This window comes from Hypanus sabinus, chromosome 7, assembly GCF_030144855.1.
Source record: "Hypanus sabinus isolate sHypSab1 chromosome 7, sHypSab1.hap1, whole genome shotgun sequence".
NCBI classification, from domain to species: domain Eukaryota; kingdom Metazoa; phylum Chordata; class Chondrichthyes; order Myliobatiformes; family Dasyatidae; genus Hypanus; species Hypanus sabinus.
The window spans coordinates 49,069,964-49,085,888 of record NC_082712.1 but is presented as its reverse complement, the minus strand read 5'-3'; the positions used below and the strand labels follow the sequence as shown (position 1 = coordinate 49,085,888).

Below are 15,925 nucleotides of genomic sequence, written 5' to 3'. Positions count from 1 at the left end.
AGGTGTAGCACTTGTTCCGCTTGCAAGGATAAGTGCCCGGAGGGAGATCGGTGGGAAGGGATGGGGGGAGGAATGGTCAAGGGAGTCGCATAGGGAGCAATCCCTGCGGAAAGCAGAAGGGGGGGAGGGAAAGATGTGCTTGGTAGTGAGATCTCGTTGGAGGTGGCAGAAGTTATGGAGAATTACATGTTGGACCCAGAGGCTAGTGGGGTGGTAGGTGAGGACAAAGGGAACCTTATCCTGAGTGGGGTGGTGGGCAGAGGTGAGGGCAGATGTGCAGGAAATGGGTGAAATCCTTAATTTTTGTTTAGATTATTTATTCAGGAGACAAGGTCTGCAGAGCTGAAGCATAAGAGCAGCTAGCTTATGGATCATATCCTGATTACAGAAGAGGAGGTGGTTGCTGTCTTAAGAAAATTAGGCTGGATAAATCCCCAGGGCCTGATGAGGCATCCTCTTAGAACTTGTGGGAGACAAATGCAGAAACTGTAGAGGGTTTAGCAGAGATAGTTAATAAGTCTTTAGCCAACGGTGAGGGAGGACTGGAAGAGTGCAAATTTTGGTCACCATTCAAGGAAGTCCAAGAACAAGTAGGGAAATTACAGGCCTGTGAACCTGATGTGAATTGTGGGTAACTTACTGGGAGGTTTTCTCAGGGACAGGATATACAAGTATTTGGATAAAGAGGACATAAAATATTTGACCAATCCTGATTATGGATAGTCAACATGGCTTTGGCATAGTAGGTTCTGTCTAACAAATTCCGTAGAGTTTTTTGAAGTGGTTATGAGGAAGGTTGATAAAGGAACGGCTGTGGATTGTCTACACAGACATTAGCAAGGTCTTTGACAAAACCCCATGAGGGAGGCTGGTCCAGAAACTTATGTCACTTGGCATTCAGGAAGTAGTTATAAACTGAAATCAATATTGGTTTAGCAGGAGAATACAGAGAGTAGTAATAGATGGTTGTCTCTCTGACTGGAGGCCTGTGACTAGTGGTGTACTGCAAGTACTCGTGCTGGGTCCATTGTTGCTTATCATCTACTGTATATTAATGAATTTAGATAATAATGTGGTAAACTGAATCAACAAATTTGTGGATGACTTTAAAATTGGAGGGGGGCACAGTGGACAGCAAGGAAGGCCATCAAAGCATACACCGTGATCCAGACCAGGAAAAAAAAGGGCTGAAAATGACATATAGAATTTAATGCAGTCAAGTCTACAATGTTGCACTTTGGCAAGTCAAACCATGGTAAGAGATGCACACTGAATGGCAGAGAACTGGAGGAGTGCAGCTGAACAAAGGGATCTGGGAATAGATCCAACATTCCTTGAAAGAGATGTCACAGGCAGATAGGGTCCTAAAGAAAGCTCTTGGCATATTGGCCTTTATAAATCAGAGTGCTAGTGCAGAATTGGAATGCTGAATAAGATGTTGAAGAAGCGGAATCGAGAATATTGTATACAGTTCTGGTCACCTATTTTCCAACAGGGAAGATATTAATAAGCTCGAAAGAGCACCTAGAAAATTTACAAGAACATAGCTGGGACTAGAGGACCTGAGTTATAGAGAAAGATTGAATAAGTTAGGACTTTATTCCCTGGATCATAGGAGAATGAGGTATATCTCCTTTGGAGGTTTGCAAAATTATGAGGGTTATAGATAGGGCAAACGCAGACTTTTTCATCCAAGGTTGAACAAATCTAGAACTAGAGGTCATAAGTTAAGGGTGAAATATTAAATATTTGAGGGGAACCTGAGGGGAAACCTCGTCACTCAGAAGGTGGTGAGAAGTAGAACAGGCTGCTAGTGAAGGTAGTGGATGCAGGTTTAATTTCAACATTTAAGACAAAATTTGATGAATTACATGGATAACAGGGGTATGAAGGCCATGAACCTGGTTTGGGTAGATGGGACTAGGCAGAAAAACAGGTTGGCATGGACTTCCTTGGTCAAAGAGTCTGTTTCTGTGCTGTAGTGTTCTGTGAGTCTATGACTATAAAATCAAGAACTGAATTCTAATGTTGTTCTATACCATCTTGTTTACTGCAATCAAAAGAATAAACCACCACTCGATGTTAGATTTTTGTTAAGTATTCCACCTTCATTCCTCCTACTACCATCATACAAATTCTCTCTCTCTCTCTCTCTCTCTCTTATATATATATATATATATAGGCTCTTTGGGGCTCATCTTGTTTAATATACACAATTTATTTTCACTTCATTTCCCCTGTACCACTTTCATAATTTTATCTTTCTCTCCACTTCATCACCAACTTTCTTATTCCACATTCCTCCATATTCATATCATTTCATTGGCTTCCTTTATTTAAAAATTATTTTGCTGTATTTGTCCAGTCCAGATGAAAAGTTCTGAACACAAAACGTAACTTCTTTTCCAATTTCCATAGAATTCATCACCTCTCCATTAAGGAAGTGATAAAGCTCTAACGATAACACTAATGAATACAGAACATGGAAGCAAAACAATACCCTTTGGCCTATGGTGGCAGTACCAACCTATCTGCTAGCACATGACCTAAGTATATTCTTTCACTCCTTACCTGTTCATATGTTTTTTGAAATGCCTCTTAAACATCACTATCATATTAATGCTTCATATCACACTGATCACCAAAAGGCTTATTTAACTCCACCAATAACCCTTGCCTAAGCATTCCAATCACCTTTCAAATATCAGAAGCTCAGGAAAGGCAAAGTTTTTAGAAAATGAATGATGAGTAGCAGCACTGATTACAGAAAATGCTAAGAGATGGAGAGAAAGGATATTGTGGAGGTAGCGAAGACAACAACTGTGGTTAAAGCTCAGACAGTTGAGCGAACACTTTACAGGTCACCTGTGAGTGAGAGAAAAACACAGAAGCTAATATTCATAGAGAGAACAGAGAATTGTAAAAAAAAAGTAGGGTGATAATAATGGGGATTTGAATTATCTCAATGTAAAACTGGATAATAAGGAAATTGAGAAAAGAGAGGATTTCTAAACTATGACCAAAGTAATTTTCTGGAGTAGTACGATATTGGCCCAGTGACAAAGAAGACAAGACTGGATAGGGAATGAATTGGGTCAAGTGTATTAAATGGTGGTGATGGGACAATAATGATAGGGATTATAACATTTTAAGATTTAGGCTTGATAACAAAGGAGCAATCTAAAGTAAAAATAATTAGAGCTAAGGCAATTTTAATGAGAATGAATCTGACCCAGATGAACTGGACCAAAATATTGTCAAGCAAAAGCAACAGTAGCACAATGGGCGATTTTTATGGAAAAGGTTGCCAGGTACAGTTGAGGCAGATTGCCACGAAGCACAAATAAAGAATAATTTGGAGTTCTCAGATGATAACAGAGGTAAAACAAAAAAAGGAACTGCTTATTGTAAGCAGTTACAAGCTGTCCCAATGAAGACAGCACAAAATGTTGTTTACTCTTTTCCATAGATGCTGCCTGACCTGATGAGTTCTTCCTGCATTGTGTGTGTGTGTTGCTTGGATTTCCAGCATCTGCAAATTCTCTCCTGTTTGCTTATTATAAGGGTTGGGTTGTAAAAACCTATGAAAACCAGACTGACTACAAATGAATGAGAGTAAGTAAAAGTAAAAAGAGAGTGCATTAGAGAACATTGGCTGCAACATTAAATCCAAATGTGTTCTATAGGTGGGTAAACAGAAAAAGAATAATATATGGAAAAGCAGGAATATTATTTTGGAAATGAATGTGGATGCTGAGGGGTTTACAAAGACACTAAACGAGTACATCAACAGGGGACAAAATGGTTCCAAAGTAGTACTGAAGAATAAAATAGTTGAGACAGCCGATATATTTTTAAAAATTATAGAATGTTGGTTTTGGAAAAGTTGGCTGAACATAAAGTAGATACATCACTGAATTATTAAAGCAATTCAGCACAGATTTGTTCAGGACACAACATATTAGATCAATTTGACAGAAATTTTGATAAGGTGACAGACAGAGTCAATGTAGCATGCAAGAATTTCCTGAAGACTTTGATAAAATGCTGCTAATAGTCACATCAACAAAGTTAATACACATGGCAAAAAAGAACAACAGTAGCATGGATATGAAGTTGGTTAATTATTGAACAATAGTGCAATGGTGAATGGTTTCTTTTCAGACACTAGGTATATAAATAATGGCATTCTCCAGGGATTGAGTTTTTGGGACATCTTATTTAATCTATATGAATGACCTAGACTTGGGGTATAAGCCACAATTTCTCAATTTGCAAAAGATATAAAATTCGGTAGTACTTGAACTGCAAGAAGAATAGCAATACATTGCAGCAAGATTTAAACTAATTGGCAGAATGAGCAGGCATGTGGGAGTTGAAGCATAACACAGAAATATGAAACAATTCATTTTAATAGGAAGAATGAGGGTAGGCAAGATACTTTTCAAAAGGCAGTGCAAGGTTAGGGAAACATGAAGATACAGTCATAGAAAGTGGCTGGGCAGACTAAGAGAGAGTACTTAACAAGGCATAAACAATTTGGACATTATTAATAAAGACACAGAGGTCGAAAGGAAGGGATGATGCCAAATTTTTATAAACAGAGGTTTGACCTTACTGGGAGTATTTTGTTCTATCCTGGTCACCTCCGTACAGAAAAGATGTGGAGACATTACTGAGGACCTAGAAAAGATTTACATGAAAGATTCCTGGAATGAGGGCCAGTGGTTCCTAGGAAAGAATACAGAGGCAGACACAGTTTTCTTCGTAGAAATTAAAGCTAAGGAGAAATTTGATAAACATATATAAAACGCAAAGGGAATCTGGACACAGTGGATAGTGGAAAGCTGCTCCCATTGATGAAGGGTTGAGAATTAGAGATTATAGGCATGAGATAAACTGGGAAGATTAATTGTAACATGAGAAAAACTTTTTTTATTTCAATACATGGTTAAAACCTGGAACGTATTCCCTTGAGTGGTGGAGACAGGTTCCAATGAAACCTTTAAAGAGTGAATTTGATAAACATGCAGTAAAGAAAAAAATGTTAAAATGGGGGGAGCCATTTAGGGTGGAATTAGTGAATTAGAAATAACGTGCCAAATAGTCTCCCTAAAGGCGTAACCATTATAAAAGAAAATGCACAGTACACTAATGAATTGGAAACCTTCCTTTCCATTTTGTATCACAGAATGCAATTGTGTTGACCCATTGAAAGTGACTTAAGACATCTCTGAAGATTAAGTAACAAAAAGCAGTGAAATAGTTAACCTGACATTTCAACAATCCACAATGAAAGTGCTTTGAGAAAGAAACATAATTATTTCCCTTCTCACCTGATGACAGATCTTTATCCAATGTTGTCTGATCCAACTGCATTTTCTTACAACTTTCTTTTTCAGGACTCATTATAACAACATGGCCAGACTCCTGTTTCTTCACTTGTCCATTAGAGTTTTCATCGACATTGATACCATCTGTAAGAGGCTCTGCTGCAGTTGTTTCTTTGGCCACAGGACCACTGAACATATTTTCATCAACTGGACATTTTATCTTTTTAGATCGAGTTCTGAACTGATAGACACTGTAGAAGATAATGACTCTCAGGTTGGAATTGTCTTGGATAAAATTAGCTATATTCTTATGAACAATTTCAATTACTAACTGATTCGATATTTTATTTATTCATTACGATATATAAGCAATCTAAGATTGTGAATTAATATTAAGCTTGAGATTATTATGGAAATATCAATAATACTTAGTTGACAGCTATTTTACAAGTATTTATGACACTCAAGACTACATTCAAAACCCAAACTTAACACTTGCATTGCAGTGACATAGTAATTAAAACGTGTTGCGAGATTAGCTATCAAATTTTACTGCAGATGTACTGATTCAGACTTAAAGTACCTTTTCACAGAAGTTCCAGATTTCCTCTGAGTTACTTTTCTTTGCTTTTGCCAATTCTCCAATTCGGGAGTTGATTCTGGAGTGGGTTTTGTGTGATCAATGGTTTGAAAATCCTTTCCTTGTTTCCAAAGTGAATATCGACTTGGCTGAAATTTTTCTACGAAGATGTCCATGGATATCTTAACCATGTCCTTCCTACATGTGCACTAAGACAAGAAGAAATATTGCATTTAATAATTATATATGGTGCCCATGTAATCTTTCATATTCAGGAGACAGGCTCCATTTACTGATTATATGAATTATGTGGAATAGGTGGTGGATGTTCTTGATCCGCCAAAACAGTTTGGTACAATAAAGCAGTCTGCCACATCTCATCAGTGGTCAGTTAAACATTAACCATCACAGTTAACAGAGTCATATGAATCATCTTGGGTTTTCCTCACAAAAGGACTTAAAATATGTTTGTCTTCACAACTTCCTTCACTGATAAAAGCTTTTTATTTTTTCTTTTATAATTCAAATTCATCAACTGCAACATTTATATGAGTAGAAACAAACTTGTTTAGTTGGTTTACAAGAACCATATGCACTTATCTATCTACCAGTAGTTGCAGTCTTCATCATTTTCTTGATCACAAATGCAGACAAGTAGCTTATAAAACAAAACAAATACAGGACTCCTAAAATACACATGATTATTTTGCAGCAGAGGCAAGGGATTAGAGTGATGAAGCATATAACTCCTTGCATGAGATTTTTGTATCAATGGTAATAGAACAGTTTGGGATAGATCCCATGTACAGTGGGTCTTTTTAACACAGGTTTTCATACATAAATATCTATCTAGAGCCATGAGTTTTGAACACATCTTCTGTTTACAGAACAGACTTCTCATCCATTTCTGCAATCTACACACAAAAACACATGATCCAATTTAACATTACAAGAATTATATTGTTTTAGTTCTCCTCATCTTTCCCATCAAATGAATTTGTTCACTAATGCCTGCATTAAGACTCTTCGGTCCTGGAAAAGGGTTTTGGCTCAAAACGTCAACTATGCACTTCCACAGATGCTGCCTGGCCTGCTGAATTCCTCCAGCATTTTGTGTATGTTGCTTTGGATCTCCAGCATTCACAGAATTTCTTGTGATTTGGACTCTCATTTCATTTTGAATTGCAATGTAATGCAAACCCCATTTCCAGAAAAGTTGGGATATTTTCCAAAATGCAATAAAAACAAAAATCTGTGATATGTTAATTCACGTGAACCCTTATTTAACTGAGAAAAGTATAAAGAAAAGGTTTTCAATAGTTTTGCACCTTTTGCTGGTAACAGTCAGGATGGTCATTTTCATCTTTGGCACAGAGAACTTGACATCTGTTTTTTCCGAAACCTAGCTGAAATGTGGTCTCATCTGACTACAGCATATGGTTCCACAGTCTTTCAGTCCATCTGAGTTGAGCTCGCCAGAGAACACTATTTCAGCCAGAGAACTCGCCACCGTTTCTGCATAGAGTTGATGTATGGCTTCCTCCTTGCATAATACAGTTTCAAGTTGCATTTCTAGATGCAGCGACAGACTGTGTTAAGTGACAATGGTTTTCCGAAATACTCCAGAGTCCAGGTGGCTATAATTGTCACAGTAGCATGACAGTTTCTTAGGCAGTGCCGCCTGAGGGCTCGAAGATCACACACATTCAACAGCGGTTTCTGCCCTTGCCCTTTACGCACTGAGATGGCTCTGAATTCTCTGAATCTTTTCACAATATTATGTACTGTAGATGTTGAAAGACCTAAATTCTCTGCAATCTCGCGTTGGGAAATGTCCCTTTTGAACTGACTAACAATTCTCTGACGAATTTTGGCACAAAGGGGCGAGCCATGACCCATCTTTGCTTGCAAAGACTGAGCCTTTGATGGACGCTACTTTTATACCCAGTCATGATACCTCAACCAACTACCAATTAGCCTGCTTAATGTGGAGTCTTCCAAACCGGTGTTACTTGAATATTCTGTGCACTTTTCAATCTTATTTTAACTCTGTCCCAACTTTAGTTGAGTATGTTGCAGCCATCAAATTCTAAATTTGTGTATATTTACAAAATACAATTAAGTTGGTCAGTAAAACTATTGAAAATCTTTTCTTTGTACTTTTGTCAGTTAAATAAAGGTTCACGTGAATTAACATATCTCAGATTTTTGTTTTTATTGCATTTTGGAAAATATCCCAACTTTTCCGGAAATGGGGTTTGTATTTCTTAATGTAACAGTGCAGACTAAAAAGCAGCCCATAGCAAGTAGACATCACCAAACTAATGGAGGTATATCAACTATGTATGAAAATCCTTCAAATTATGTAAACTGTCACCATCTCTACAAAATTTCTTCCTTCACTCCCTTCTGTTCATTAAGACATATTTGAGAACTTGGCTCAGAAATTCTCCTTTCATGTCTCTTCATTTCTATACTTTCCAAAATAAAAGTCTTATTTTTTCCCTTTGATCAAACTTTTATAATCATAGTCAGAATATCTCCATATTGTTGGCTCAAAGGCAAATTCAGCTGACGGTGCTTTTCTGAAACCTCTTTTCCAAAAACACAATTTAAGCTGTCATTTAGTGGTCAGGGTAAATTTATGAACAGGAAATATAAATGCAAAACCTTAATTTTACAAAAAACATGTTTTAATGCATTTGGAGAAGCTCCTTCAGGATATAAGTAAACCCATGACAGTTGAACAGGATATCTTCAAATCATCCAAGGGAAAAGAACAGCAAACCAAACTGGTGAATGGGATGAAAGGGTGAAATAGTGTTCTCAAGTCTACTAATAAACTTGAATATCTTGGTATCTTTTCTGTCACTAACGCAAACTCAGTAGCCACTTTATTAGGTACAGGAGTGAACTGGTGTGGTCTTCTGCTGCTGTAGTCCATCCACTTCAAGGTTTGACACATTATGAATTCAGCTGCTCTTCTACACACCATGTTGTAATGCATGGTTATTTGAGTTACTATCACCTTCTCTAAAGTTGAACTAGTCTGGCCATTCTTCTTTGACTTCTCTCATTAACAAGGCATTTTCACCCACAGAAATGCCAGTGTCTTTGATTTTCACACTATTTTCCATTTCATTTTCCCGGCATTCTCTGTAAACTCTAGAGACTGTAATGCTTGAAATCCCAGGAGATCATCAGTTTCACAGATTCTTAAACCACCCCATCTGGCACCACAATCATTCCACAGTCAAAGTCACTTAATTCGCATTCCTTCCCCATTTTGATGTTTGGTCTGAACAAAAACTAAACCTAAACCCCTTGACCATGTCTGCATGCTTTTACGCACTGAGTTGTTGCCATTTAATTGGCTGATTAGATACTTGCATTAATAAGCATGTGTACAGGTATACTGGCCGGCTGGTGGTGTAGTGGTATCAGCACTGGACTTCAGGTAGAGAGGTCCTGAGTTTGAATCCTGCCAATTCCCTTGCACGCTCTCCATCCATGCCTGGGTTGAGTGTCGAGCTAGCAACTCAACCTCATTAAAAAAAGCCTGCAGAGGGATGGGCTCCACCAGTTTTCAGATGCCCAAGACACGCCATACGATGAGATCACCAAATAGTTCACCGACGGCTCCACCAAGAGTTAAGGGCAGACACACACACACACATCCAAAAAAGTAGCCACTAAGCTGTAAAAATATTAAGTTGAATGAAAATTCAATAGGGTAAAAACTGGCTTATGTATAACTCCTACAAAAAATATCAAAAAGAATAACAGACACAATCACATCTCAAAGCTTCCCAGAGTATCGAGATTGTGGAATTAACACTTGGCAAAAAATGCAAAGAAATCAGTCAGGTGAGAGCCAGAAAGAGGTAACTGATCACAGAAGAATGTTGATGAATTAAATGTCCCTTTCTCATTTCCACATTAATAGTCTTTGTGCATCACCACCACACCAATACCATATGTCCAGCCTATTTGACATCCCTCCAAATGAAAAGCTGAAGCTTAATGATCAGTCTTTTATTTTCCATTCTACTTAACATTGTTACAGCTGCCTTATCAATACGTTGGTGGAACTTAGCAGGTCCCTATGGAAGTGAGTAAACAGTCGATGTTTCGAGCCAAGACCCTGCTTCAAGACTGGAAAGGAAGTGGGAAGATGGCAGAATAAAAAGGTGGGGGGGGGGGGGAGAGGAAAGAGGACAGTGAGAAGGTGACAGGTGAATGCAGGCAGGTAGGAAAGGTAAAGGGCTGGAGAGGAAGGAATCTGACAGGGAGGAGAGTGGACCATAGGAGAAAAGAAAGGAGAAGGGGACCTTGCAGGAGGTGATAAGGCAGTTGAAATGAGGTAAGAGTGGGGAATAGAAGAAGAGGGGAGGGGGAAGGAAAAACTTATGACCAGAAGAAGAAATTGATATTCATGCTATCAAGTTGGAGGCTACCCAGACAGAATATAAGGCATTGCTCCTCCATCCTGAGGGTGACCTCATTGTAGCACAAAAGGAAGCCATGAACCAACATGTCAGAATGGGAATGGGATCAGAATTAACATGTTTAGTGACCAGGAAGTTCTGCTTTTGCCAGATAGAGTGGAGGTGCTCAACAAAGCGGTCCCCTAATTAACAACGGGTCTCACCAATGTAAGAGAGGCCGCATCCGGAGCACCAGGCACAATAAACGACCACAGCAGATTCACAGGTGAAGTGTTACCTCACCTGGAAGGACTGTTTGGGGTCTGAATGGAGATGAGGGAGCAGGTGAATGGGCAGGTGTTGCACTTTGGCCGTTTGCAGTGTTAAGTGCAGGATATAGCTTTGGAGATGGTTAATGTGATTGAGTGCAAAGGTTCATGGAGTGGTAGGTTAGGACAAGAGAAACTCTATCACTGTTAAGGCACAGGAAGAAGGGGTGAGCACAGATATTCAGCAAATGGAGGAGATGTGGGTGAGTACAGCATCAATGGTGGAGAGAGGGAAACTCCATTTTTTGAAGGAGGACATCTCTGATATCCTGGAAAGGAAAGCCACATCTTGGGAACAGATGCAACAGAAGCGAAGAAACTGAGAAAAGGAAATAGCATTTTTACAGGAGACAAGGTGGGAAGAGATATAGTCAAGATTACACTGGAAATTTTTAGGAATTAAAATAAGTCAGTCAACAGTTTATCTACAGAGGTAAAGACAGAGAGATCGAGAAAAATAGAGGAAGATTTCAGAAGTGAACCAGGTGAACTTAAGGGCAGGGTGGAAGTTGGAGGTAAAGTTGATGAAACTAATGAGCTCAACATGGGTGCATGAAGTAGAACTAATGCCGTTGTCAATGTAGCGGAGGAAGAGGTGGGAAGAATTACCAGGAAAGGCTTGGAAAATGGACTGTTCTATGTAGCTAACAAAAAGGCAGTCTTAGCTGCGGCCCATGCAGGTTCCCATGACTCCCTCTCAAGTCTGGAAAAAATGGGGGGAGCTGAAGGAAAAATTGTTGAGGATGAGGACAAGTTCTGCCACATTGAGGAGGGTGTTGGTGGAGGGAAACTGGTTGGTTCTTTCATTGAGAAAAGTGGACAACTATAAGGCCTCCTTGATAGGGGATAAAAGTGTATAGGGACAAGACATCCATGGTGAAAATGAGGCGGTTCAGGGCTGAGGAATTTAAAGTTAGTGAGGAGATTGTGAGCATGAGAAGTGTCACGGATGTAGGTGGGAAAGGACTGAAGGGGGATAGAATAGAGTCAAGGTTTGAAGACATGAATTCAGTGATGCAAAAGCAGACTGAGCCAATGGGCTTATCCAGACAGTCAGGTTTGTGGACCTTGGGTAGGACGTAGAAGCAAGCAATGCGAGGTAAAGGAACTATGAGCTTGGTGGCAATGGGTGGGCCCATATAGCGGACATTCTGTTTAATCTTAACCTAATAGTTTGGAAAATAAATCTGTTCATTGCAGTGCATGTGGACATTCCATAGAATTTTAAATAGTGGCCAGAAGTCAATAAGTTAAGACTGTGAAACCAAGGAGCACAATGACAAATGTGGTAACCCATTACAAATCTGAGTACAAAATGTCCAAAATTCACTCTGAACTAGTATATACAAGTCTTTCCTTTTCCTGCAGGAAAAAAACATCCACTACATTATTAATAATATGGACACAGGAATTGTTTGGTTTTCAGAATTGGCATCCAAGAGGTTTGCAGAGCAGCACTAACTTTAAACAATTATGAAGTGCAATTACAATGCATCAGGATCTTTTGCTTAATTTTCATACAATTAGATCTGAATAACAAAGTGCACAGATGAACAATAAACAGATTTCCACTCTGTATTTGAATCTTTATTTCTTTCTACTATAATATAAACCTGTGACAAAAAAGGCCATTCAGAATTCCTTACAATCTGGCACAGCATCATTATGTATTTCTATTCCTACAAACAGGTTTGGAAATAAAGCAGAATACAATAGATTTTCAATTAGACTTCTGTTTTAGTGGTATCAGGCCTATGCCCTTTGATACAATTCCTTTTAGTCCTTAACATAGAAACTGCCATAACCCATCTGAATATATCACTAACATGGCACACACAAAATGCTGGAAGAACTCAGCAGGTTACGCAGCATCTATGGAAGTGAATAAACAGTCAACATTTTGGGCCAAGACCTTTCATCAGGACTCACGGTTGACCTGCTGAGTTCATCCAGCATTTTGTGTGCACTGCTCTGGATTTGCAGCAATTTCAAAATATTTTGCGTTTTTGAATATATCACCAAATAACATAAATCTTATTTTGAAAACAGTAAGACAAGTGGATTTATTATGGGCATTAATAACTTATATACTGTATAAAAGTAACATTTCATCTTTTATGCATTTCTTTAGCACCGATCACTGTTGCTCAAGTAACATGTATTCAGTGTTACTGCCAACTCCATGACTAACCACTGCTCCAGGATTTGACCCAAAGAGGTCTTATAGTCCCTTGGGCAGTTATTGAGTGCACAACTGATATAGGAATTTCTGCATGATGTAACTTCCTCATCAAAAGTGCAGCTGTTTCTGAACAGTTCATAGGTCACATAATGATAGATGAAAAAGTGGCATCTCAGGAGCCTTATAATGTTGTAGTTACGACTTCCTTTACCTAATAATGACCCCATTAAATTTTTCGTGGTAGGCCCTGATGTTCCAATTAAACCCCACAAAGAAGCAAATCAGGTACAGCCTGGTCCCAAAACAACACATTCTTTTTAATTAAAACCTGCAGCTGTTTCATATTCATCCTCATTCAACACAGCTCATGTACAGCATACAAATTCAGCTGAATATAAACGCTAGAATAGTAACTTACATTTGCAAACCAAACATTTATTTAATAAAATGTCTCAACATATGGGAAACGTACAAAACAAGACTTGATACCAGTTCACAGAGAGATATATTCAGCTAAATGACAAGACCCTTGGTTAAATAGCAGGCCTTGAATAGGATTTATGAGAGATCCAGGGATGGTAGTTCAGCGTTGAGAAACTTGGCAACCAGGGGAATGCCCCCAAATAGAAAATTAAAATCAGACAAGTTTAAAAGACCAAAAATAAAATAACTCAATATCTCTGAATATTTGTAAAGTGGGATTTCCCTTAAGAATCAAGGATCCAGTCCTTTGGGAAAAGGAATCTTGTTGGCCTTTAACCTACTCAGTTTGTCTAGTTCTCTTCTCTTATGACAGTGATTGTTTTCAGTCCCTCTCTCCTACATGCCCCATGATTAGCTATTACTGGGAAGTCTTCACTCTCCGCTACTAAGATTGTTTAAAATAATTCTATGAGTGAAGGAAGGAGTAGCTAACATGAGAGGATACCGTTTTAAGGTGCTTGGAAGTAGGTACAAAGGAGATGTCAGGGCTAAGTTTTTTTTACACAGAGAGAAGTGAGTACATGGACTGGGCTGCTGACGACAGTGGTGGCAGCAGATGCAATAGGGTCCTTTAAGAGACTCTTGGATAGGTACATGGAGCTTAGAAAAATAGAGGGCTATGGGTAACCTTAGGTAATTTCTAAAGTAAGTACGTTTGGCACAGCGTGGGCCGAATGGCTTGTATTGTACTGTAGGTTTTCTATGTTTCTATGAAATCTTTGTTATTTTTTTCTCCTTTCCGCAAAAGGAGAAATACTGATGAAAAATTCATTTTCTGAGCAATTGTGGGTTGAAATAGTCAAGGAATTATATAATACACTAAACATGGCATGAGTTAGTAAATGGTGTCGAGGAATGAACGATGTATACTTGAACAATGGTAACATGGTCAAATGGTGACTTGCTTTAAGATGGAAAGAGGAACTAAATTGGCTTATTTTAAAAAGTATTTTGTATTCTCATCTACATGCTAAGTTGATGTGGAAGGTAATGGGCATCGTAATGGATTACTACGTACAGCGACTCAAAAGTAAGATTTTCGGTTATGATTGCCAGTTGACCAAAACTGTGAACTGACAAACAAAATTAGACAAATGTAGGGTGACAACGTCTCTGGTATGTGTAAATTGATTTTTAAAAAGGAACGCACAGTTGATACTGCAATGAAATACTAATATAATGACAAATTATTCCAGGCGTATGCTTTATCATTTACTGAGAGTTTTTGACAGAAGTAAATACAACTTCCACCAAACAAAACAATACTCCCCCAGCATTCCAATTTATGGGATAGCTTTCTCAACAAGCAGAAACATAACAATCATCCAAATGGTCCTGATAAGTCAAAAAAATTTCAATGCTTCTACACATCATATTTCTGCAGAGCAAATTAAAGATACCAATGTATTTTGTTTGTGCTTATGACATAGCAGTAAAGAACTATCCATAATGATGATTTCCTAGCATGGTTACTGACATCACGTCCACCTCCTGAGTCACAGGGGCCCATGGGAGGGGAGATTTAAGCGCACGATTTTGAATCAGTAAAGGCATTCTGAGTTCAGCTCTCTCTGCCTCCATGTGTTTCTTTAGTAGCGCGTTGGTGTGACTACAAAACACAGAATGGAAGTTGGCACCTCATTGTTAATAAACCACCAGCCCACTGACCGTCGATGCCATCTAGTCAAAACACTTTACTTTTATCATTGTGCGTATCAGTAGTTTTGACTGCCTGACATCATTTACTTGTGCTGAGTGTTGAGGTTTGTGTTCTAGCTTGCTGTGAAAAATTCTATATTGTGTCTTTTTTTGGCACATAATCTTTCAAAGAAAAATTACAATCTAAAAAGAGTTGTTTAATTTAAAAATTGTTTCTATAAAATTGCTTGCATGACTGTGGTTATTTTATTAAAGTTACACATTTTTCACCTTATTGCATTTTTCAAAAATAATTATTATTTTAGCATTCTCAAATAATAATTAGGATGTCAAAAAGAAAAGCAGAAGAGTTAAATGCTTTCAAGAACAAAGCCTGAACCAAATTAAAGGAAAATGACATATGCAACTCAAAAATATTGAACTATCGTCTTTGCGCCAAAAACATAAATTAAAAATTGGCAATATTTTTACAGACCAAGTATCTGCCGATGTTGTATACACCACTTGCGTGGAAACTAAAATTGGGGGCAAGATCAATAGTGGAAAAAAAATGGGAAAAATGAAAGTTTGACTGTACTTTTTTCCACAGATGCTGCTTGGCCTGATAAGTTCCTTCAGCATTTTGTGTGTATTGCTCGGTTTTCCAGAATCTGCACAATTTCTCGTTTGTGATTTGATTACTACTCTGCAAAGTCTCTTCTAGTGATGTCTAACCTGAATAAGTTTTAATCTTCCCTTCAGTGAAACTCTCTCTCACTCTCCCCCGCTGTGATCCCTGCTTTCATCAGTCCTGCTGAGGGGTTTCGGCCTGAAATGTCGGTTGTACATTTTTCCATAGATGCTGCCTGGCCTGCTGAGTTCCTCCAGCATTTTGTGTGTGTTGCTCATATTTCCAGCACCTGCAGGTCTTCTCTTGTTTGTGATCTTAACCA

At 38.4% G+C, this 15,925-nt stretch overlaps 1 protein-coding gene across 4 annotated transcripts in view; it reads right to left on the bottom strand.

Annotated features, from left to right (window-relative positions):
* Positions 1-15,925, bottom strand: part of LOC132396772 (lysine-specific demethylase 4C-like) — a 379,800-nt gene that overhangs the window by 242,712 nt on the left and 121,163 nt on the right. For all 4 annotated transcript variants that reach the window (XR_009513110.1, XM_059974646.1, XM_059974645.1 and 1 more), the window contains exons 9-10: positions 5,917-6,122; positions 5,337-5,584 (exon numbers count right to left, since the gene is read on the bottom strand). Coding sequence is in view for 3 of the 4 variants with exons in the window: in XM_059974646.1 (XP_059830629.1) it covers positions 5,337-5,584; positions 5,917-6,122 (454 nt within the window). In the remaining variant the exon portion in view is untranslated. The remainder of the gene's footprint in view (positions 1-5,336; positions 5,585-5,916; positions 6,123-15,925) is intronic.